At 38.5% G+C, this 25,822-nt stretch overlaps 1 protein-coding gene across 2 annotated transcripts in view; it reads right to left on the bottom strand.

Moving 5' to 3' along the window:
• The window catches only part of LOC114250772 (mitoferrin), a 68,402-nt gene that overhangs the window by 5,914 nt on the left and 36,666 nt on the right, over positions 1 to 25,822 (bottom strand). For both annotated transcript variants that reach the window (XM_028184773.2, XM_028184774.2), the window contains exons 3-7: positions 20,593 to 20,723; positions 19,513 to 19,569; positions 3,432 to 3,571; positions 2,405 to 2,563; positions 538 to 705 (exon numbers count right to left, since the gene is read on the bottom strand). In XM_028184773.2, coding sequence (XP_028040574.2) covers positions 538 to 705; positions 2,405 to 2,563; positions 3,432 to 3,571; positions 19,513 to 19,569; positions 20,593 to 20,723 — 655 coding nt within the window. The remainder of the gene's footprint in view (positions 1 to 537; positions 706 to 2,404; positions 2,564 to 3,431; positions 3,572 to 19,512; positions 19,570 to 20,592; positions 20,724 to 25,822) is intronic.

The raw sequence follows: 25,822 nt of genomic DNA, 5'->3' as shown, positions 1-25,822 counted from the left end.
TGTTAGATTATAATTAACATGACATTATTGTTTTATTCCAAATTACTTATGCGGCACGTGGATCGGAATAGAAGTATAGATCAGACCAACTTTTATTGGTGCCAATCAAAACAGTCGTACTTTCCAGTTTGAGGGTTGGGACAGCCGTTATCACTACATACTATAAAACAAAGTCGCTTTCTCTGTCCCTATATCTGTCTGTCCCTATGTATGCTTAAATCTTTAAAACTACGCAACGGATTTTGATGCGATTTTTTTAAATAGATAGAGTGATTGAAGAGGAACGTTTATATGTATAATAATATCCATTAAATAGTGGAGAAATCAATAATAAATTACATTTTCCGAAGCGAAGCGAGGGCGGGTCGCTAGTAGAATATAATCCGACTTTTCAACATACGTTTGTGACGTGGGCAGAGATTCTTGCGTCTTTATGTCGACTCCGGTAACCACTTAACGCCAGCAAACCGCTAGCAAAAAGGTTACAGATAGATCGAATCACTAAGAGGTGCTGCTATACAGCTTGAGCGTACTTACATTGCCGAGCATGTGTTTGAAGGTTTCGTACGTGAGCCAGCAGATGGCGGCGGCCGGCATTTGGTACAGGACGCGAGCCTGGACGCCCTTGAAGAAGCCCAGGGGCCCGGTGGCTCGCATCACTTGAGAAGCCGCTTCTAGCAAGCCGTCCGCTCTCGCTGCCGATTCCTGTAGGAAGAAAACGAATCTATACTAATATATATAAATCTGCAGTGGTTTTTACGGATGTTCCGTTATAACTACTGAACCGTGCATCCGATTGACTTGAAACTCGGTATCCGTGTAGAAAATACATGTACTTAATGGATAGCCTAATTTTTATATGAGTGTTGGACTCCCTACACCAGTTGCCTGGGCGTTAATGATGAGAATCTTTGTGGGGGTGAGAAATAATAATGTTAATTTTAAATGCCCAGCGAAGCGAACGGGTACGGCTAGTAACTTATACGATCATCATTCTCCTGCCCTGCTCCCAGTTACCTGGGGTCGGCGCAACATGTTTTCTCCTTCCATACTCTTCTATCATATACCATTTCTTCGCTCACTCCCCTCTTACCCATATCGTCTTTCACGCAATCCATCCATTTCTTCTTAGGTCTACCTCTTCCTCTATATCCTTCCACATTCATAGATAACACTCTCTTACGAGCCTCATTTTCATTTCGTCTCATCACATGTCCATATCATCCCAAACGCGCACTTCTCAACTTCTCTGTCACGGGTGCCACTTTCAGATTTCCTCTAACTTATTTAAGAGCAACATAATAACTTATACTATATTTATTAGTATTATTACTTATTAGTATTACTGGTGGTAGGACCTCTTGTGAGTCCGCACGGGTAGGTACCACCACCCTGCCTATTTCTGCCGTGAAGCAGTAATGCGTTTCGGTTTGAAAGGCGGGGCAGCCGTTATAACTATACTGAGACTTTAGAACTCATATCTCAAGGTGGGTGGTGGCGGCATTTACGTTGTAGATGTCTATGGGCTCCAGTAACCACTTAACACCAGGTGGGCTGTGAGCTCGTCCACCCATCTAAGCAATAAAAAAAAATTTGCTAGCACACTTAAAATTTAGCAACAAAGAAGTTTAACCTATCAAACACTGATTCTATCTTTATCAAATATTGTTACTATTGAATATTTTCATTGATCGTACAAATTGCACAGTTGCGACACTTTTAACCCTTTGACCGCCATATAGGTCACCGATGCCCTACGTGGCGCACTGAAGTAATTATGTCGATACTTCTGGAACTTCCCCGATAGTACTAGTTGTTTTGATATCCGTTTCCGCTATTCGATAACAGATGGCGTTACATCCAACATGTAGATACATCCGATAAAAGCGAAGCTCTCATAAGTTAGTAGCATTTTTTGCGTATACATAGATTGTATCTTCCGCTTGATATTAAGCTATGGTTAATATATTATGCTTTGTAAATATAGACATGATATTTGTATTTATATTCGAAATTTTGAAACTATTTAACGAATCTTAATTTAAGTAAATTTAACATTATTAATTAGTGAGATAACTACCATCAGTCTCAATCGACAGTCTTGCACATTTCGACTTCGAAGGCGTACAACACCCTGTATAAAATGTAGGTAAAGAAAGAATTTTTTTTTTATGATTGAAAGATTACTGGTAGCCCGGAGGCCTTTCCAGTTTCACCAGGACAAGTGGGCGAGCAAGGGCTCAGGCAAGAGGGGTGTGATTTGCTAACAACCGCCCGATCGCGTCCGAAGGAGACCTAACAACTCAAGAGCAATTGCTTCGCGAATTAATCTACTACCGGATCGGAATCGTGAAAGAATCCACGACAGATTACGTTACAACAAGCAAAATCAACCTCAACTCACCTGTGTATTGAGCACAGTTTTGCATACATCGAGCGGAGTGGTCGCGGCCGCAGCGAGCGCGCCGGCGGCCGCCCCGCTGAGCGCGTGCGCGCGCGGGTCGTACTTGCGAGCCGGATTCAGTACGCTTTGACACCATTCGTACGTGACAAAATGTAACGCCTAAAAGACAATGCAAACAATTTATATACACCATTAATCTTACTTTACTGGAGGTAGGACCTCATGTGAGTCCGCACGGGTAGGTACCACCACCCCGCCTATTTCTGCCGTGAAGCAGTAATGCGTTTCGGTTTGAAGGGTGGGGCAGCCGTTGTAACTATACTGAGACCTTAGAACTTATATCTCAAGGTGGGTGGCGCATTTACGTTGTAAATGTCTATAGGCTCCAGTTACCACTTAACACCAGGTGGGCTGTGAGCTCGTCCACCCATCTAAGCAATAAAAAAAGGAATACTGTTTGGTTTAGCTATTTAACTTACTTAATCAGTCAGGTGTTCACGAATGACAAATCATGATGTTGCCGCTGGTATTTATTTGTTTTTTTTTTCCCTGCCTAATTTAGTAGCCTCGAGGGGTCATTCCAGATTCGCCGAATTAGAGGGTGAGCTCACAGGACTCAAACCTGATGACGTTGCGAACATTAAACCCTAGCAAGAGCAGTGCTTCGCAGAATCTACCACCGGATCGGAAACGCGGCCCACTGAGAAGATCCGGGGAGAAACTCAGTGGGCTGTGTCTGTGGGTTAAAAACTACTACTACTACGGCGCTGGCGCTATGACCCCAAAGTGAGTCTTGGCCTCCGACTCCGACAATAAACGCCGCTATTTATCCCGGCGCTGCGCAAAACCTTGCGAAATCGACCAGCGGTATTTTGGCTTCGCCTACGGGTTCGTCGTGGACCTCAACCACCGGATGACCGGTGCTTGAGGTACCTAAAAGCACTGTTAGTGGATCGGGAGGATCCGAAACGACGTGTTATGGTGCAATAGTTAGCGCTCTTGACTTAAAATTAAATTAATCTATTACCTGGAATGGTACGTTCATGGCTATCTGGGTTCCGTATGAGCGATAGAAGGCGCGCAATCCCTCCGCTCTGTAGACGTGCCGCGCGCACTCCCAAACACCCCTATATGGAGAGTTCAACATTTGCAGCCTCTGTTTTACAACTGCAAAAAGAAAAACATAATGATGACATAATGAATGATACGAAATCACATTCTAGTTATTTGCTTTTAAATCAATACAAAACGTTTCTCTTTCATTGTATATTTATTGATGGAGATCTATCTTGCTGGCTAACTTCTTTTTTTATTGCCCTTGTAGGCAGATGAGTATACGGACCACCTAGTGGTGGGTGGTTACCGTCGCCCATGGACTTCAGCAATGCCAGGGTCAGAGCCAAGCCGCTGCCTAACGTTAAGTACTCTCCACAAGCCTCGTTTGAAGAAGGACATGTCATAGCGCTTGGGAAACACCGTGGAGGGGAGCTCATTCCATAGCCGGATGATACGTGGCAAAAAAGATCTCTGGAAACGCACTGTGGATGAACGCAGTGGCACCAGGTAGTATGGATGAACTCTACTCCAGTGGCGGGCAGTGCGATGGTAAAAACGAGATGATGGTATCATCTCAAACAATTCCTCAGAGCACTCCCCATGGAACATACGGTACAAAATACAGAGGGAACCGAAGTCCCTCCGAAGACCCAGAGGTTCCAACCGATCCATGAGAATGGGATTATCGACAATCCAAACGGCCCTCTTCTGTATGGAGTCAAATGGAAGAAGCTGGTATTTGGGAGCCCCGGCCCAAAGATGGTAACAGTACTCCACGCGAGGCCGGACTTGTGCTTTATAAAGCAAAATCTTTGTCCAGGCGTGAAGTACCGCTTCGCTCTGTTGAGGACTTCGAGCATTTTGGACGCTAACTTGGCTTTTCGTTCCAAATTACTCCGAAATTAGACATCGCTCAAAATGTCGACCCCAAGTATCCCGATACTCTCGGAAGGTTGCATGGATACTCCTTGGAATTGCGGCGCCATAGCAAAGGAGTCCTTCTCCGAAGTGAACGCGCAAACTTGTGTCTTGAACGGGTTGAATTGAGCCAAGTTCAGTTCACCCCATTCAGAGACTCGCAGACCCCCTTCGGAGATTCGCAACTTTTAAATTTTTATTTTTTATTTATTGCTTAGATGGGTGGACGAGCTCACAGCCCACCTGGTGTTAAGTGGTTACTGGAGCCCATGGACATCTACAACGTAAATGCGCCACCCACCTTGAGATATAAGTTCTAAGATCTCAGTATAGTTACAACGGCTGCCCCACCCTTCAAACCGAAACGCATTACTGCTTCACGGCAGAAATAGGCAGGGTGGTGGTACCTACCCGCGCGGACTCACAAAAGGTCCTACCACCAGTAAAAAAGTAAATATTAAAGTTAATATACGCATTTTGATTTAACTTATAGATTATTTCACTATAGGATGTTGCATTCGCCGTACATGTCGTTTGTGAGTAGATGTCACGTACATAACTAACTACTTTGAATATCAGTCGGTCTCAAGATCAAAAACACTAAATTCCATGAAAATCTTTAACCTAATGTCTGACTTATATTAAAGCTAGACATTAGTTGTGTGCCATAACAGTTGATCTGATATATTCGATATTATTATTTTTTCCCCTACCTATTGGCTTATAGCCTAAGAGGCTATTTCAGCTAGGCCCGGACGGGTAGGTTAGCTCACGGGCTCAACCTAAGAGAATTTGCTAACACTAGCCCTAGCAAGAGCAGTGCTTTGCAGAATTTACCACCGGATCTGAATCGCGGAGAAGATCACTGGTGGTAGGACCTCTTGGGAGTCCGCACAGGTAGGTACCACCACCCCGCGCCGTGAAGAAGTAATGCGTTTCGGTTCGAAGGGTGGGGTAGCCGTTGTAACTATAGTGAGACCTTAGAACTTATATCTCGAGGTGGGTGGTGCATTTACGTTGTAGATGTCTATGAGCTCCAGTAACCACTTAACACCAGGTGGGCTGTGAGCTCGTCCATTCCACTAAGCAATAAATAAAAAAAAACTAAATTTACCACCGGATCGGAATCGCGGAAAAGATCCGGCAAGAAACTCAGTGAGCTTCTTTGTGCTAATCACGAGTTTAACTTAGAAAAGTTGGATCTTGCAGCAATTGCTTACACCTGCAATATTAGTTCGATACGAACAGACCGGGCGTTTAACATATTAGTCAATACATCACGTTCCAAAATTAATATTAAATAAATAAACCTATATAAAGTTGTTTTTTTTTTAATTACATTCAAGATAAGCGCGTGGCCAGGACGTGCCGATCTCGACAAACAGATGACCGATGTCCTTGACACAATATTTATGAGTGCTGTTAGTTTCGTATTCATTAGACAAACTATTGACTGCAGGGTTGACAACGCATTGAATTCATCAAACAAAAAATCATAAATCTAATCTTTGATATTTATATCCTCCCCTCCTCGGCAAACGATAGAAAACCCAGAACGTCATTTTTTTCACTTTTAGCTATAAATAATTGTTGATATTGTTAATAAATCTGTAAGTTTTTAGTTAACTAACACTCGAGATTCTATAATGAGAGACGCGTCCGAAAGACGAATCTATCAAACCAAGTCACACATATTCAGATCTAATAAGACGGCACAACCCTACGAACAAGAGTTGTAGTTGAGCATTGTAACAAGCACGTGCATGTGGCGTACAAACACATTGACACCACAGACATCTACATTCAGGGATTTCCCGTTTGGCTTGACAATGATTCATAAACCTCCTTGTTACTAATGACTAAATTTTCCTCTTAAGTAAAACTAATAAGATGCTTTAAGATGCAGTCAATGGTGAGAAAAGAAATTTTGATATTTATTTTTATCAGCTTTTTGGTCTTGTGAAGAGTATTTCGCGGCCTTCACCACCCGAGATATTATTCTGTCGTTTGGATTATTAAAGTACTCTGTTTTATCCGGAGCCCCAGTTCGTCGTAAAATACTAGAATTAAGTTTTATAAAGTTTTTGAAATTGTTTTTAGTGCTATTCAGAAATTTCTCATTTGGTAAATAAAGGTTGGCAAAAGGCAAATTGAGCAATATATTATTATTGAGTATTTGTTTTTGCCTTTCACCTTATATGAATATCCACCCGGGAAAGAATTTAGATATGTCGAGAATTTATTAGCGTTCAAACCGATTCCTGCATACGAAAGCCTCATATTAAAAACGTGATGAAATCCTCGATTGGAATACACAGCTGTAATTCTCTGCAAATTGTGCTTATTTCAATATTGATTTATCATGTTCGATGTGTAACACAATGAGCAGAAAATATTAAAAGCATATTTAAAGCGCGGAGGAACACGAGAGAAAGTAAAATATAACAATGCAATGATAATATTTGTTTACACAAATGAAATGATACGGCAAATTTAAAATACATTGAGCCCCAGGAGTTCATTTGTAGGTATCTATATATTAATACGTGAAGCAAAAACTTTGTATCCCTTTTTAAGAAAATTGCGCGAACGGAGGAGTATGAAATTTTCCACACTTATAGAGAATATAGGGAAGAAGCGCACAATGCTAATATTTTTTTTAAATAATGCATAAAAGATACATTAAATCAATAAAGAAAACATTACACACACTACATACCATGTATTTGACGCACACACGCATGCATACTATTTATTGTCAAACTTTTGTTCTTGACATCTGTTGTCAAATTGGGAATAGAATATGGTTTATCTTTGTTAATATTTGTGTAGTCTTGGCGAAATTCGTGAATATAGAAGTATAATATACAATCAAAATAGTGTACAAACTTTCAATTCCAATGAATTATAGTCGAATTTCGACTACTGCGGGACCCCTAGTTAATATTATATTCTTACGACGATGTCTAATTTATTTTATTTTTTTGAACTTACAAACGGCTCTCTACTTTCTATCTCAGCTGGCTTTACTTTTTCTTTTTTTTTATTGCTGAGATGGGTGGACGAGCTCACAGCCCACCTGATGTTAAGTGGTTACTGGAGCTCATAAACATCTACAAAGTAAATGCGCCACCCACCTTGAGATATAAGTTTTAAGATCTCAGTATAGTTACAACGGCTGCCCCACCCTTCAAACCGAAACGCATTACTGCTTCCACGTGCACCACTTGCACCACAAAATACGTAATTCAAACCTATCTTATACTGTTTAATCTCGGGAAAAATTTTTTATTGCCCCTCCGTCGCCCATGGACGACAGTAATGCCAGCGGCAAACCCAACCCGCTACCTATTATTCCCGACCATTCGAATATTGAACACCGTTCGTGGTCACGGAGAACGAAGATATCATTCATGAACACTTGTGATAACTACCCTCAAATTAGACGGTAAATATCTAAAGAAAAGATATTTTTTTTTAATATTATAATAATAAAAAAGTTTAGCTTGTTAAAACAATGTAAACACTGCTGCCAACGTGGAGGGATATGACACATTACGGTAATCAATCACATTGCATATCAACAACATAACAATATTAATCGGAAGAAACGTTCAAAGTTCGCTTAGTGAACGAGGGTTAAAGTTAACCACTGCGTTAGAATATACCTGTAAAGGTTATCGGTACACGGACGTTTATAAATGGGACAACATCGGGATGAACGACCTGGCCTATTTTTAGTTAATCTAGAACATTCGCTCATAGCTATAGGTAGTGGACAATAGAATTAGATTTATCTAATACTAGCTTTATCCGCCCGCTTCGCTGGGCATTTAAAATTAACATTATTATTTCTCACCCCCACAAAGATTCTCATTATTAACGCCCCCGCAACTGGTGTAGGGAGTCCAACACTCATATAAATATTAGCCTATCCATTAAGTATATGTATTTTCTACATGGATACCAAGTTTTAAGTCAATCGGATGCGTGGTTCAGTAGTTATAACGGAACATCCGTAAAAACGGCTGCCCACTCTTCAAACCGAAACGCATTACTGCTTCACGGCAGAAATAGGCAGGGTGGTGGTACCTACCCGTGTGGACTCGCAAGAGGTCCAACCACCAGTAATTACGCAAATTATAATTTTGCGGGTTTGATTTTTATTACACGATGTTATTCCTTCACCGTGGAAGTCAATCGTGAACATTTGTTAAGTACGTCTTTCATTAGAAAAATTGGTACCCGTCTGCGAGATTCGAACACCGTTGCATCGCTAGACACGAATGCACCGGACGTCTTATCCTTTAGGCCACGACGATTTCCATAAGTTCGCTTTAAGTTTTTGTCAAAAAATTCTAAACTAACTTTGTATGTTTCAACCTTCAAACTCCGAATGCTGAATGCCATTCCAATTGAACAAGCACAAACAAATACAGATATATTGAACATCACTTAAAGCAAGCCCGCGCTATTGATTATAAAAATTAGCACAATTGACATATACCGCTGTTGAGGGTTTATTGGTAAATCTCAGATAACTCTGTTAATGGTATCATTGTTATTAATGTAACTCGACAAAGATGAACATGCAAGTTTAATAGAGCACCAACTATTTTCAGAGGAAAACGTTTGGAAACGCAAAGATCGAAGAATCGAAATATAATGACTGGTGTGAATCAACTTTTTCCGTTTTAAGTTAGTGTCAAACCTCTTAGCGCCGTAGCCAAATAAGTTAATGGATTTATTGACCTTACAGTGTCACGTGTGTATGTGTCACGTGTGTGTGTATGTACGCACAAATAGTGTCAAGAAGATCAATAAAGTAGCAGTTTATTGTTATTTCGCGCACTCAGCAAGTATAATAAAACGATCCGAAACTTTAAGGAGAGATTTATAAATTATAGATAGCAACGAAAACAATTTACAACAATGAAACCAGATTTTAATATCGAGTTTTAATAAAGATGACACACACATCGTTCGTGAAAGTCTCAATTAAGGTACATAACGACTATCAGACATTTCATCCTTGAAGGCAAGATTATTTTGCAACTTTAATAAGAATATCCACGCTTGGGACAAATAATATGTCGGTTTTGTGGAAGTGATTTTATATATTTTTAGCCCGACCATATTTAATATTTACTGGTGGTAGGACATCTTGTGAGTCCGCGCGGGTGGGTACCACCACCCTGCCTATTTCTGCCGTGAAGCAGTAATGCGTTTCGGTTTGAAGGGTGGGGCAGCCGTTGTAACTATAATTGAGACCTTAGAACTTATATCTCAAGATGGGTGGCGCATTTACGTTGTAGATGTCTATGGGCTCCAGTAACCACTTAACACCAGGTGAGCTGTGAGCTCGTCCACCCATCTAAGCAATAACAAAAATAAAAATAAAAGATAAAATAAATTTGAAATTTTATAAAAAGGCGCCAAAATCTTGATTGAGTGAAAAATGCACAGATAATATAAAAAATGAGGATATGCGTTTCGTTTCACGCTGCGAAGATCTAGACAAGGAAAGACGATTGTACTAACACGCATAGGCTCCCAACCGTAAAATAATAGAAGGAATATTGTCTATAATATTACAAGGATTATATTTAAAGATTGATATTGGGAAAGTTATTGCGTTGGCTCTAGAGCTTACCGCGGATCGTATACGGTTTTGACTTTTGTCATGTAGGATAACTGTCGCAATAAATGGACCGAACTGTAACTTTTGTTCGAAAACCGTATCAAAAGAATTAGCTGTATAAATTCTTCAACGATGACTACAGACGGAGTTCCTGATAATCTAGTCGTTTTCTAGAATCGATAAAGCTCACTACTATTCCAACAAACATCATTACTTTCCCTGTACTGCAATATTGTATAAACGATAGAACTCACAGATACGTCTAAAACTGCACAACGGTTTCTTAATAATAAGGTTCCAAGAAATTAAACGCAGAAAACAAGGAAAATTATATTCTACGTTTTACAGCACGACTATATTATGCAATAGGGATGTTGATTCAATTGTTTTGAAAAAAAAATAAAAAAATCACAGATTTCTATCTTGTACGGCAGATATAATACACATCCGATTTTCACGAGTCGTAGACATAATTTTTAGAATTTTTTTGTTGCCCTTGTAGGCAAACGAGCATACGGCCCATCTGATGGTCAGTGGTTACCGTCGCCCATGGACTTCAGCAATGCCAGGGGCAGAGCCAAGCCGCTGCCTACTAGACAATGACGGACGTGTAGGTCACCGGTGCCCTAGTACTTATGTCGATTTCTGTTACTACTAGGCTGCACTAAAAGTATCGGGAATGGAATATTTCCACTGTTCCTGTCATATTAAAATCTTTTTAATTCAAAACTCCTTGGTTTTAAAAATCGAATACCATTTATTTATTTTTAAAAATATTCTCGGTCTTGTCACGAGGTTTTGTCAAACTTGTTTAGTCGTTGAGAAAACGGAATTGACTCGAGAAAATTCAAGAGCGATGATTTATTATGACTTTCGAAGTGGTTTAACACAAAAACAGTGTGTTGACCGGATGAATTCTGCATTTGGTGATGAAGCCCCATCCAAAACCACAATTTATCGCTGGTTTGCTGAGTTTCAACGTGGACGTGTCAAAGCTCAGTGATGATCCCCGTCAAGGTCGTCCAAAAACTGCAGTCACTCAAGAAAACGTTGCTGTGCGTAAGCTGATTGAGGAAGATCGACATGTGACATACCGCGAAATTCAGGCAACTTTAGACATTGGCATGAGTCAAATACAAATAATCTTGCATGAATAATTAGGTGTAAAAAAGTTGTTTTCCCGATGGATACCGCATTCGCTCTGTGAAGAGCAAAAAGCGGCTCGCGTTACTTGGTGCGTCAGAACTCTCGAAATATTCCACGCAGGATCCTCAAATGCTGCATACAACATTGTATCAGGTGACGAATCTTGGATATACGCGTACGAACCCGAAACAAAAAACCAGTCACGAGTTTGGGTGTTCGAAAATGAGTTAAAGCCAACAAAAATTGTTCGTTCACGGAGTGTTGCAAAAAAATGGTGGCCACGTTTGTCTCCAAAACCGGCCATGTTACGACTATTCCTCTTGAGGGACAAAGAACGGTTAATGCAGAATGGTATGCTAGCATTTGTTTGCCACAGGTCGTTTCTGAACTCCGTAAAGAGAACTGCAACCGCCGCATCATCCTCCATCACGACAATGCGAGTTCTCACACCGCGCACAGAACAAAAGAGTTTTTAGAGCAAGAAAACATAGAATTATTAGACCATCCGCCGTACAGCCCCGACCTAAGCTCTAATGATTTCTATACTTTCCCCAAAATAAAGAATAAATTGCGTGGACAGAGATTTTCATCACCTGAAGAAGCTGTGGACGCCTACAAAACGGCCATTTTGGAGACCCCAACTTCCGAATGGAATGGTTGCTTCAATGATTGGTTCCATCGTATGGAAAAATGTGTCAAATTTCGCGGAGAATACTTCGAAAAGCAATAAATACATTTTTAAATAGTAATGTTGTGTCACTTCGTTAATTCCCGAAATTTTCAGTGCCGCCCTCGTAAGAGACGTTATGTATGAAATAATAAACACAATCAAACATAAGAAATATGCGTATATTGTACACGATATTCGAACCAAAACTTTAAATTTCTTGACTAGGTAAGAACGGTGCGTAGCGAATTATTTGTATTTTTTTTTCTAAAAGATTTTGTTGTATATTAATATCCACTAAATATCTTACATGTGTACTCATTTCACAATATTAATAAAAATGTTTTTAATGCATAATGGAACATCACGTTTGTTTATAAACGATTTGATTTAAATTTTAAATTTCGTAACGTTTCGATAATAGACACGCAAGGAAATATAGGACACGTTTAGTTTTCAATGAATGCGTTTATTTCCGCATCGCCTTAATGACTTGATAGAAGGAGATTGAAATAAAAAAAATTGTTTGTTTTCTTGTCTTGTTTTTTTATCGAGGAGTTTCGGGTGATAAAATTTCACGCAGCTTCCTAAACACAGCAGCGAAATTTTAATGAAAATGTTTATAATGATAAAATACAAATCATAGAACCAAAAACGGATCAAGTAAAATAAATACCAAAAGTAGAAACAGAAAAATCGCAAACCTATGGCACGTTGCAATGGGTGGTATACTACTCGAGATTTACCCCAAAGCAATGAAAGAGATGGTAAGAACACTGTGCCCAAGACAGACAATGTGAATTAAGGATAAGAAAAGGCGAAAATCTCCAGCAACCATAAAAATGTTTGAAGGAATCAATTCGGGCATATATTATGAAATATCTTCGGTTCTAAGATAGCTACTGCAACACAATAAAATACATCTTAACATCCATTAAAAAAATACTTAGCATTCTATTGTTAGAAAAATATTCAGTAGATACCCAGGCAACTAGACGTGCACATTGTTACATAACAGGAAAACCACAATCAGACACATAACACGTCCTAGTGTGGTAACGACGACTCTGTCAAAGTTACAATTACACCTGCCTTGAAAGGAAGTATAGATTGAATGCGATCAAGAAAATTAGATAAACTTTATATTTTATTGTTAATTGTCGTAAATTTATTGCCTTCTCAGGAGGTACCTACAGTAAATTATGTGACTAAAAATAGAACCGGGTATTCTAATAGCCAAAATATTTTTAAGGTGAGACGCTATGACAGGAAAGAGTACCAAACCCAAATAATGAAATAAATAATAGACAGGTTGACCTTATTTTAAAATCTTAAGACAACAAAAAGAAGTAAACACAAAATAAGTGTAGTTTTAGTATTATTTTACTGAGTCCACTATTGCAGGATATGACGTCACTGCTCTTGTTCGCCTTATTGCAAGTTGTATACCAGTTTAAGTACGTATTAATGTTAGAGAAAGAAAATAAATAATTAGCAATTATATTTATTTAGCATTAATTAGCAAAATAATATAGCAATTTTTTGTAAAATTATAAAATTTCTTCTTCGGTTCCCTCTGTATCTTGTACCGTATGTTCCATGGGGAGTGCTCTGAGGAATTGTTCGAGATGATACCAGCATCTCGTTTTTACCATTGCACCGCCCGCCACCGGAGTAGAGTTGAGTAACCACTCACCATCAGGTGGGCAGTATGCCCGTCTGCCTACAAAGGCAATAAAAAATAATAATAATAATACCTGACACCAAACCTAGAAGCTCATTTTTCTAAAGACTTAAATCACAAACGCCCGAAAACCATGTTGAATAATTTCATTTCTGCAAACACTTTAACAATACGTAACCTTTGCTCAAACAAAAATAAGCAGTGCGGTAGTCGATTTTAAAATTCAAATTCCTGTGTTCGACAAGTGCGTTAACACATTTCGCATTTGTTAAGAGTTTATTGTAACTATTATATCCCAATTACGTCGCAGCTCGCTCTCCATTCAATCGTGGGATGCTACCGATGTTTCATTTTATTATTTTGAATATTGCTCAGATCTCCAGCGTTATGGAGAAACCAATGTTTTATAGAAATTATAAAAAATATGAACATGAAATCTAAGTATGGTATCATAAGGACAAAATTTGCCTAAAATTTTTCAACTCTGGCGAACTTATTTGAAGAAATGACTAATTCAATTCAATACATCTACAAGACGTTTCCAGTGACTATTTTTGTCACAACTATCCCACTTTTGAACAATCACAGCCCGTCACTGTTTCCTGAGAGGTATAAGGTGTTGATTGTCAAACTAATTGCGAAGGTAATGAGAGTTTGGCCGCAGCTTGGCTTTACTGCAGTCCAAAAAGAACGGTGACGACTCAGCATCCAAGTGAATGACGTAATCTCTCATCTGCCTTCGATGTTCCGCAAAAAAATAATAATACAACAATAAGTCTAAAGACGGTGGCATGGATCGTTACAGTTAATGTTTGCTCGCATGTATTACGATTGAAATAAATAATCAGCAGCAACATGCAGCGTGACATCATCCTTCAACGAGAAATTGAGTGGCACACGTTTATACAATGCATGCAATCGAGGCCATTGAATCATCTTACTAATATAATGCGAAAGTTTTTAAGAATGCATGGATATATATTTGTTACTCTTTCACGCCAAAACTACTGGATTGATTTTGATGAAACTTTACAATAATATAGCCGACAAATCAGAATAACACATAGACTATAATTTATGAAATTATATTATGAATTACCCAAAATATAATGATAAGTGTCAAGTAGGTAGAAAAAAAATCTGGCATCTTATTTTCATAATCAATAATAAATTAAAGTTCCCAGAGCGAAGCGAGGGCGAGTTTCTAGTTTGTCAATATTCCTGAACATTTTTTTAAAGATTTAAATAACGTAATTTAAGTTAAAATTTTTAATAACTATGACAATGGGTATTTCTTTTGAATTCGGATCTTCGTTGCGTTTGTACAACACGGCAGTAAGAAGTATAAATAGATAGGCCCAAACAGGAGTGCAATCTCGGGCGAGCAGTTAATCACTTGAAGTTATTACTAGTATGTCTAATTCTTTAAGCGTCGAATCTCTTTCGGCTGCATCTCTTCTATATATCTTAAGATTACACCAGACATTGGGTCAAGCTTTTTAGAGAAGATAATCGGGTTCTAGAATTCTACATCTCCTATTCTCTTCTGATTAAGTTCACTGTGAGATTCGAGACGAATTAGTTTTCTCTTGGAATACCCGAACCGGAGGGTTCCGAGTAAAAGGATTTAAATTCGAAACTCCTTTATAAGGCACGGTTGTGTTGTGCCACCAGTTGAGGATAAAATAAAATAATACATTCCGCGAGCCAAATGTGCATGAAATAGGATATGACACGATATGAATGGAAAACACACAAGATAAGGTTGAATTCGTGTGCCGTGAATATAAAAGTATAAGAATTTAAAGAGCACACATAAAACCACCTTGCAAGACATGTAACGGCCGTCGGGTGTAGTGGTAAGTGACATGGTCACTACATACGAGGGTCGCGGGTTCGAATCCCGCCAAGGGAAGATATTTGTATGATAAATGTAAATGTCTTTTCCAGGGTTATGGATGTATATTAAATATATGTATGTGTATAATAAAAATCTTACATTTATATCCGTTATCTGGTACCTGTAACACAAGTTCTTTACGAACTTATCACGGGACCAGTTAACGTGGCGTGATTGTTAGTAAATATTTATTTATTTATTATTTATTTATTACGTTGATTTAATAAATACTAGATGATGACCGAGCTTTGCACGTTTTTTGTTTTTTTTTATAACGCCATCTTGTTGTGTCATTAAAGCAGTAAAAATAGTATAGTATTCGCCAATAGATGTCGGGAAGAGTCATAAAGTTGATTATTGAAAACACGAATAAAACAACATTTTCTGAAAATAAATCGTAGCTAGATCGATTTATCGTCCCCGAAATCCCCTGTATACTAAATTTTATGAAAATCGTTGGAGCCGTTTCCGAGATTCAGATTATATATATATACAAGAGTTGCTCGTTTAAAGGTATAAGATAACATGTTTCTGCATGTTAATAAATATATACATGGAATATTATATGGACAAGACCAGATCAATATTAGATTCTAGTGATGCTGATGCAGCAATACCACTTGTATCAATAAGAGCAACATGCGGCAATACATTAAACTTATCGATAAATTGTTGTTTATCCAATTGATATAATATGTATATATGTTTTTTATTGTATTTACGGTGAACAATCTCACGACCCACCTCGTGTTAACTGGTTATCGAGGCTCATAGACATCATAACGCGAATTCCGCTACCTAACTTGAAAAATTATATCAAAGTCTCAATTTAATAATTACTGCTTGGAGGCGCCAATAGATAGGACCGAGGTACCTACCTACCCGTGCCGACACACAAGGCGTCTTAATACCAAACATTACGCAAATTGTAATTTTTACAGATTAAATTTTTGGGTATATACTCTATGTAAATAAAGAACTCAATAGTCATACCTCCGCGAATACAACAGTCACTTTGAATTTCATATTGACCTTACTCGCCTTGTATAATGTCAAATCAGCAGAAATCGAAAAAATACTAATAAATCGTGCTTCAATATCGAAAACCTTAATTCTATTCAAACATCCAAATTAATATATCTCAAATATAAATTTGTTACGTAAATATTGTAATTACGAGCACATTATAAAATTAAAATGTGTAATTAGTAACAAAACGAACTGATAACCTATGAACCCCACTAAGACACTTCGCTACAAGACGCTTTTAATGACGCCATTTTTTTCTTCTTCGAATTAGATGTGCCTTTGTGTTGACTTTATGAAGTCTTCGTACTGGTGTAGAATACTTATTCTGATTATTGATTATAAAGTCACTTTGATGTTTCTGAATATAAATTTTAATTTCATTATTCTAATACTTTATATATATATATATATACTATAATAGTTATGGTAGGCAGCGGCTTGGCTCTGCCCCTGGCATTGCTGACGTCCATGAGCGACGGTAACCACTTACCATCAGGTGGGCCGTATGCTCGTCTGCCTAAAAGGGCAATAACCAAAAAAAACACACACACACGTCTGCCTACAAAGGCAATAAAAAAAAAACCAGTACAGTCATTGAATGGAGCACCATATACGCGCAATAAGTGATTCTCAATCTAATTTCGAAAAGTCGCAGGTTTTGAGACTATAAATAGAACTTCTTTTAGTATGTACACATACGCAACACCAAATATGTGTACGTACAGTTATCATTTATGTGATGCACTTGTCATGTGATGATAATACATATTAGTCTTTTTTATCAGGATAAAATTTTAAATTTCTTATAACTAAATAACAAAATTGGAAAACGAAACTCAAAATCATAATAAAGTCATAAAAAACATGAAATATCGATGTATGACGATAGTATCGATGATATATATATCAAACAGTGTTGCTATATAACAATATCTATATAATAAGATATAACATATATTATCTATACTAATATTATAAAGTTGAAGAGTTTGTTTGAACGCGCTAATCTCAGGAACTACTGGTCCGATTTGAAAAATTCTTTCAATTCATATATCGAGGCCATATAGTCGATAGCCCATTTATCGAAAAAGGCTATAGGCTATGTAACATCACACTAAGACCAATACAAATGGAGCACCAATAAAGAATGTTTCAAAACCCGGGGGTTTTTTCCCTTTTCAGAGCTTCCGCTGCGTGCGCTGTAGAAACGGTTAAAGTTCGCTAAAATAATGTATGACAGAATTGTTCCCCTTTAAAAAATCTAAAAAAAGTTCGCGTTAGCATATGTCTATATGTTAAGGTTGGCTCACTATAACGTTTTTTATGCTAACCAAATTTGTTCTAAAATTAAGCATAATTTGTGAACTATTCCAAGTAGACGAAGTCGCGGGCAAAAGCTAGTATTTTATACAATAAGAGACTAATAAGTTTGTCGGATAAGATCACATTTCTGGGAGTTTGTTTTTTCTTATATGGCAACACTGTTTGATTCAGTTGGCGACGTGTAGCTATCTTTTGAGTGTTACCGACAAATATTTCTTAATTCCGTAATTCAGCGACGGAAGTTACGTTTGGCACTACTTAAACGATTAGCGAATGTGAACACATATTCTATGGGGAGTGCTCTGAGTTCCATGGAAAGTGCTCTGAGGAATTGTTTGAGTCATCTCAACCATAACATCATCTCCTCTCATCTCAAACATCTCAAACCATCATCTCGTTTTTACCACCGTAGTAGCGTTCATCCATACTACCAGGAGCCACTGCGTTCATCCACAATGCGTTTCCAGAGGTCTTTTTTGCCACGTACCATCCGGCTTTGGAATGAACTCCCCCCCTCGGTAGTCCGTGGGCAACGGTAGCCACTCACGATCAATCATGTGGGTATGCTCGTCTGCCTACAATGGCAACAAAAAAAAGACAGTATGGACCGGGCAGTGTCTCTGGTGGACCGGCTAAGATACTAATTGAACCAGTGGAAAGCTGTCAGAGATATGTAGAGCAAGCGACATGTCACTCATCACGGATACTAGGACGCAAGTCAGACAGTTTTTTTTTTTTTTTGAACCTAAGCTGATAGCCTTGAGAGGCTATGTCAGCGTAACCTTAACTTTAGTAGGTGAGCTCACGGGGCTCAACCTGACGATGTTGCTAACACGAACCCTAGCAAGAGCCGTGCTTCGCAGAATCTACCACCGGATCGGAAACGCGACCCACTGAGAAGATCCGGCGAGAAACTCAGTGGGCTGTGTCTGAGAGTTAATTTACTCGTCGAGCCCTTCGTCGCAAGCGACGGTTTCGACGAGAACGGTGACCGGTGCTTGAAGTACCTAAAAGCACCGTTAGTGGATCGGGAGGATCCGAGATGACGTGTTTTGGGCGACGTCGACTGCTTTTCATTCTGTCCGCAGGATCGGGAATGTAGTTACCGGCGGCCACGATGAGAGGGTTCTCGTGTCGTGCCGCTTTATCGAAGTGGAGTCAGACAGTAATGTTGAAGCTACATACAACACTAATATTACTACAATAGAATACAATGAATGAACTGAAATTATTCGGATTGTCTCGGTACTAAATATTTTTAGAAACTAATGATCGTTATATTGTATATTTCTTTCCTGAAAATTTTATATTTTTTCTTTGAGATGAACGTATAGAATGTACCAAGTCTGCCAAGCTCTTTATTTAATTTGCACCATAGGTTTATCTTACTGTATTGAGAATTTATACTAGTAGGCAGTGTCCCATGTCTTCTAATACTAATTACGACGATTGAAGAACAATGGTATATCAAATATATAAATTTGGTTTTTGATCTTTACCCGCGACATTTTTGCAGCTTTACAAGAGATATTTATAGTTTAAAAATTTAAAAAAATATCATGACAAAAACATCGTATTGTTGATGCCAATACCAAATAAAACGCACCTTTAATTACAAATGTAAATGTCGCGTATTAATTTTTAAAGAAAATCGAGTCTTTCAATGAACTAAAAATGAAATTCCTGAAGTACCCTTCGAACCTGAAATATTTTAATCATAACGATATAATTTAAAAACACTAACCTTCTGCTGGATTTGAGACGGCGTCGTGAATTAGCGATGCCAGACAACCAGATAAACCTGAAACAGATTGTTTATATATTTTATTTGAAAAAACAACTACTAGCTGTACTCTCCCACTTCGCTGGGCATTTAAAATTAACATTATTATTTATTGTCATTATTATTAGGGAGTACAACACTCATATAAATATTAGCATATCCGTTAAGTATGTACATGTATTTTCTACATGGATACCAAGTTTCTACTCAATCGGATGCATGGTTCAATAGTCATAACGGAACAAACGTAAAAACCACTGTAGATATATATATTAGTATAGATAGATAAACTAGATTTGACAAAAACATAGACGTGTCATTTTTGTTGTTGTCTGCATTAACAATTTCTATATTTGTGCTTTCTTTTTGCTTTTTCTCATATTCGACAGTGTAAAAAATATTTTTTAATGTAACTCGTGGTGAAAACGTTAATAACTATCATATATCCTTTTTCACTTTAAGGACCTAATAAATATTTGTAGGAATTACAAGACACCCAGAACTTTAGGTAAAGCATAATAATATATGTACCATAATTCGTAATGACCATACCCGATCCTATGGGCCTCCCGGCCTTACGGATCCTCCCGATCCATTAACGGTGCTTTCAGATACCTCAAAGACCGGTTATCGTCCTCGCCGAACCCGTCGTTTGCGACAAAGGGCTCGACGAGTAGCTCGACGACCCATAGACACAGCCCACTGAGTTTCTCACCGGATCTTCTCAGTGGGTCGCGTTTCCGATCCGGTGGTAGATTCTGCGAAGCACTGCTCTTGCTAGGGTCAGGGTTAGCAACCTCCGGTTTGAGCCCCGTGCTACACGTCAAGGTGAAGTCGAAATAGCTTCTCAAGACTATCAGCATAGGTAAGGAAAAAAAACGGACGACTGATATACCACAAAAATTGTCTTCTAATAAATGCACTGACAAATTATTACCATATCTTCTGACCGAATGTGTAGCCGGTTTAACGTAAGTATCTAGCATACACAGTTTAAAAGCCTCTCAGACAATCAATTATACGTTATCGTAAAGAGTTTACCGTGCGTTATGTGGTCATGCCGATGCCTGGTCAGTTGTGATAAAGTTAGTTTGCAGTGCTCGTATGTGGCGAAGAAGCACGCGTGCGCTGGACCCGCTCCGAGCACCACTGCCGACATTCCGCGGATAGGCCTGGAATCAACATAACACGATCGTTTTAATACAAATTCGTTTTTGTCAAATAACTGGAATAAAGGTGTGTTTTGATAAGAGGAGGAGTTGTCTGGCTGAAAAACGCCGCCCGTACACGATTGGTGACGTGCGCATTTTCAGTGCGGAGCTCAATTTCCTTTGAAACACTTTGGAGCGACGTCTGCCGTAGCGAAACGGTTAAAGGTTAAGAGTATTAAAATGTATTTTCGATGTCCTTTACTCTAGTAAATAAAGTAAAATGTTCAATGTTTTAACAAAAAGAATTAAGATTTAAAATAAAATAAAACCATATTTAACAGACGCTGATCACGATTTGTAGTTTTAATTCGAATTCCCGATATTTTGGTTTGTTGCAGGTGCCATAAATAACTGTTAAGCTACGGATATGATAATATGTTAAGAGCAGATAGTTTGTTTACACTCTCCTTATTGCATTTTAGTGTGTATTTCGACCTGTTGCAAGCGCTATAATGACCCTTAAGCTGAAGACTGCGGGTAGGATATTACGAGTAGATAAATTTGACTACCCTACTTCCTATTCCGTTTTTGTGTGTCATCACGAGAACTCGATGATTCGACCCGACAATATACACTTCCGGTATCAACATAGTGTTTATAATGTAGTTAACCACGTAAATTTAAATAGATTCAATTACTGCGGTTCTATCGAAGGCAATTATGACTAGATAAACTTAACCAAACACACTGTGTACTACGTTCGACATTATAATCATTATCAATATTTATCAAAGCGCGTATCATTGACAAAAACTTCCCTACTTACGTTCCTAATGATACGTATCAAACAAATCGGTGATAGTTTATCGCATCGACAATCATTCGCTCATTAAGTAACACACCTATCTCAAACTAGACAAATTTTATAGAAAGTTTTAGTACTTTTATTATCATAACGCCCAAATTTTTATAATGTATTTTTTTAACGTTCACTGACTCTTTCAGTTCGAGCTAAATAAATTACCTAGGTTACAATGATGAGATAGAGGCTCATCACCACAACTTACAGCAGTCAGGTTACAAACCACATCACCAGGTTAATACTTTTTTTTATGATTGAAAGATTACAGGTGACCTTTCCAGTTTCACCAGGACAGGAGGGCGAGCAAAGGCTCAGCCAGGAGGAGTGGGATTTGCTAACAGTTGCCTGAGCGTCTCTGAAGGAGATCTAACAACTTAAGAGCAACTGCTTCGCGAATGAATTTACTACCGGATCGGAATCGCGACCTGCTGAGAAGATCCGGCGAGAACCTCAGCGGGCTGATGCATAAATTAGGTTGCACGTCGAAGTCTTTGTCGAGTTCGACGAGTACGGTTACCGGGGTCTCTAAGCCTGCTCCTAGTGTTAGAACATTGCGTCTTTTTGCGTCTAATGCAAAGGTTATTGAATCTGATGGATGCGTAAGGACGTGAGGTTAATACTACCAGGCCAGGTACGGTAGAACCAGTCATCTTATGGATGGATCAATTGGTCAAAATTAAAAATGTATGTATTCCCGATATTTTCGGTGTTTCTTGAATTTTATATATTTTTTGATTTGTTAGACCGTTGAATGAACTCACGGCCTACGTGATGTTAAGAGTTACGTGAATGCCGCTACCCATTTTGACCACAGAAATAGGCAAGGCGGTGGCTAACCGTGCTAACTCAAAACATGCTCTACCACCGGTAATTTTTTAAATTATTTAGCCCTGAAAGCCAGCGCATGTTCCGGGGTTACCTGAATATGCACCTGTTACTATTTCACAAATAAAGATACTTCATATAATAAAATACTGAACATCAACGACTATCTTCTTCTCTGCTGTCTTTCAGTCCACAGATGTCCATTCCTGGACATAAGCCTCCCCTCAAGCTTCGCCACGACGACCGGTCCTGCACCGCCTTCATTCAGCGGATTCCTGCGATCTTCAGCAGGTCATCGGTGCACCTTGTGGAAGGCCAATTCACGCTAGGTCTTTTAGTACACGGTCCCCACTGGAGAACTATTCCCTCAACGGCCATCTGTTCTAAGAGCGATGTGCACTGCCCACTGCCATTTCAATCGTCTGTCATGATTCTCCTGCGAATCTCCTCATTCCTCTTTGATCTCGCAGGGAAACTCTGAGCATAGCCTTCTAGATTGCTCTTTGGTGACCTTGAACATTCGAACAAGACCCATTGTGAGCGACCAGGTCTCAGAGCCATATGTCATCACTGGGAACATACACTGCGTTATTTGTAATGAAAAAAAGAAGCTTCTCATTACCTTTTTCAGAATTGAATATGAACGTAATAATGCGTAAATCGTTCAAATAAAATTACAAACGTCTATAGTCCGTTACGTTTCATTGCGCAAAAAACTAACCGACATATTTAATTGGGTTTAAATGTAAAACTACAATTATCCATCGCAATCATGATGTGTAATTGAATTTCGTATCATTTTCCTTAAGAAATATTTTACAATAACGTTTTACGGGCTTACGTAGACAGTCATAGGCAAAATGTATTTTCCTACTGCGAATATTTCTCGAAGAACCACTTTTTACCACTGATTTTGACGATTAAAAATAGCATGGTTTAATAAAAATTAAACCCAATGCGTATTGGGAGCCTATACGTGTAGGGGCCATCATTTTTGCCGCGAAGCAGTCACGGGCTCCGGTTTGAGGGGTGGGATAGCCGTTATGCAACCCATTTGGGACTTTTTTTCCCAAGGTCAGTGCCGGCATTCATGTTATCAACCTACTTAAGAACGCATGGGCAATGGACACGCATACTGATATATAACAATAAAACACCGGTTTTTTCGATCTAGGGTCAGAGGATTTTAAATGATACTTGTTGGTGATTTATATTCAGCCCTACTCTATTAATCATATGATAGGTACTGTACGGTTAGAAGATCGACCGTCTCGTACTTACTGGGGCTAGGAGGGAGTCCTGTGAGCCCTTACGGATAGGTACCATGACCTTACCTATTTCTGCCGTAAAGTAATAATGCGTTTCGGTTGAATTTTGGCAAAAAAATACAACGATTCGATTCCCAATCGGCGTCTATATCTTTGCTAAAGATATTTCATAGTTGGGATATACTGTTTCCTGATCTCGCGGTCCATTAACACAAGAGACTGGTGGTAGGACCTCTTGTGAGTCCGCGCGGGTAGGTACCACCGCTCTGCCTATTTCTGCCGTGAAGCAGTAATGCGTTTCGGTTTGAAGGGTGGGGCAGCCGTTGTAACTATACTGAGATCTTAGAACTTACATCTCAAGGTGGGTGGCGCATTTACATTGTAGATGTCCATGGGCTCCAGAAACCACTTAACACCAGGTGGGCTGTGAGCTCGTCCCCCCATCTAAACAATAAAAAAAAAGAGAGAATCCAATAATGGCATCGTTAAATGTACAACGTTTAACTAATACTACTCTCCCTATATCCGCCCATAAATAACTGCCTTGCTTTAGACATTCCGTGACAAATAAACAAACGACCTTGTGTTGAAATAATTTAGAATGAAATATCCAATACATTTTCAGTAACTATCGACCTTCATTGCCAAGGACGGAGGCCTTCAACGTCAGTAATTTAATAGACGAAGAAATCAATACGCATAGAAAATTAATTTATTAATAGAAGTTCACGAAACTATTTGAAACTATACTCCGGGTCGTAAATGAAAGGCAATTCATCCATTTTGTATTTACGAAAGGAGCATTTATATGTTGTTGAACTGATATATCTATAGCATTCTCAATACCTAATCACTATGAAGTAATAGGCGTTGAGTCGTGAAACTCAGAAATCAGAAGCGTAAACTCACGTCAAGTCGTATCACGTCAATTTTCCGATATATTATGTATTTTCATCTGTAATTCGTTAGAACCAATTTCAAATTATTCTATTAAATTTTAAATATTATTCCATTCAGAAATTTGTCTCAGCCTCTAATTTCGCAGTGTTTTATGACACGTAATTAATAATACTAGTGGTCGCCCCGTGCTCGAAATTCGACCATATTTAAGTCTCTGAACTCCTCCATATTCTCTATACCTGTGGGAAATTCCATACTACTCTGCCCGCGCAAGTTTCGTAAAAAGAGGTACAAAGTTTTTGCTTCACGTATTAATATATCGATGTTAAATTTTTTAAGTACAATTATACAACACTAGTACTTTACGTTCAGTTTAGATTTCATCATGATAATTTCACTTTTACATATTTTTCACGAGATTAAAACATTCTTTTGTCTTGGCTATTTATTCAAGTGAACATTATACGGCCGTGAATTTTAACTTTAATACATTTCCTTGTGTCGCATAATATACATATTCAAGTGAATTACAATACAAAATTTTAATAACAAACATAATTTGAATCGCTTGCCTTATTTTATTATTATTCGCTTACTCAAGATGATTTAAAAAAAAAAAAAGTCGTATATATTTCCAATGTCATAAACCCACCAACAAATATCAGGAGTCTTTAACAGAGCAAAGTGGTACCTACTTACGTCAAAATTTATAACATAATTTACAATACTTTCAATAATAATACAAATAACCATGAAATACTTGCTAAATACAGTCGTCGTGGCTTAAAGGATAAGACGTCCGGTGCATTCGTATCGAGCGATGCAACGGTGTTCGAATCGCGCAGGCGGGTACCAATTTTTCTAATGAAATACGAACTTAACAAGTGTTTATGATTGACTTCCACGGTGAAGGAATAACATTGTGTAACAAAAATCAAACCCGCAAAATTATAATTTGCGTAATTACTGGTAGTAGGACCTCTTATGAGTCCGCACGGGTAAGTACCACCACCCCGCCTATTTCTACCGTGAAGTAGTAATGCGTTTCGGTTTGAAGGGTGGGGTAGCCGTTGTAACTACATTGAGACCTTAAAACTTATATCTCAAGGTGGGTGGCGTATTTACGTTGTAGATGTCTATGGGCTCCAGTAACCACTTAACACCAGGTGGGCTGTGAGCTCGTCTACCCATCTAAGCAATAAGCAATAAAAAAAATAAAAAAAATCTACAGGTAATTAAGATCGCCACTCAATCATATACGACCT

This window comes from Bombyx mandarina, chromosome 26, assembly GCF_030267445.1.
Source record: "Bombyx mandarina strain Sakado chromosome 26, ASM3026744v2".
In the NCBI taxonomy this organism is placed as follows: Eukaryota; Metazoa; Arthropoda; class Insecta; order Lepidoptera; family Bombycidae; genus Bombyx; species Bombyx mandarina.
This window is presented reverse-complemented; position numbering and strand designations above follow the sequence as displayed.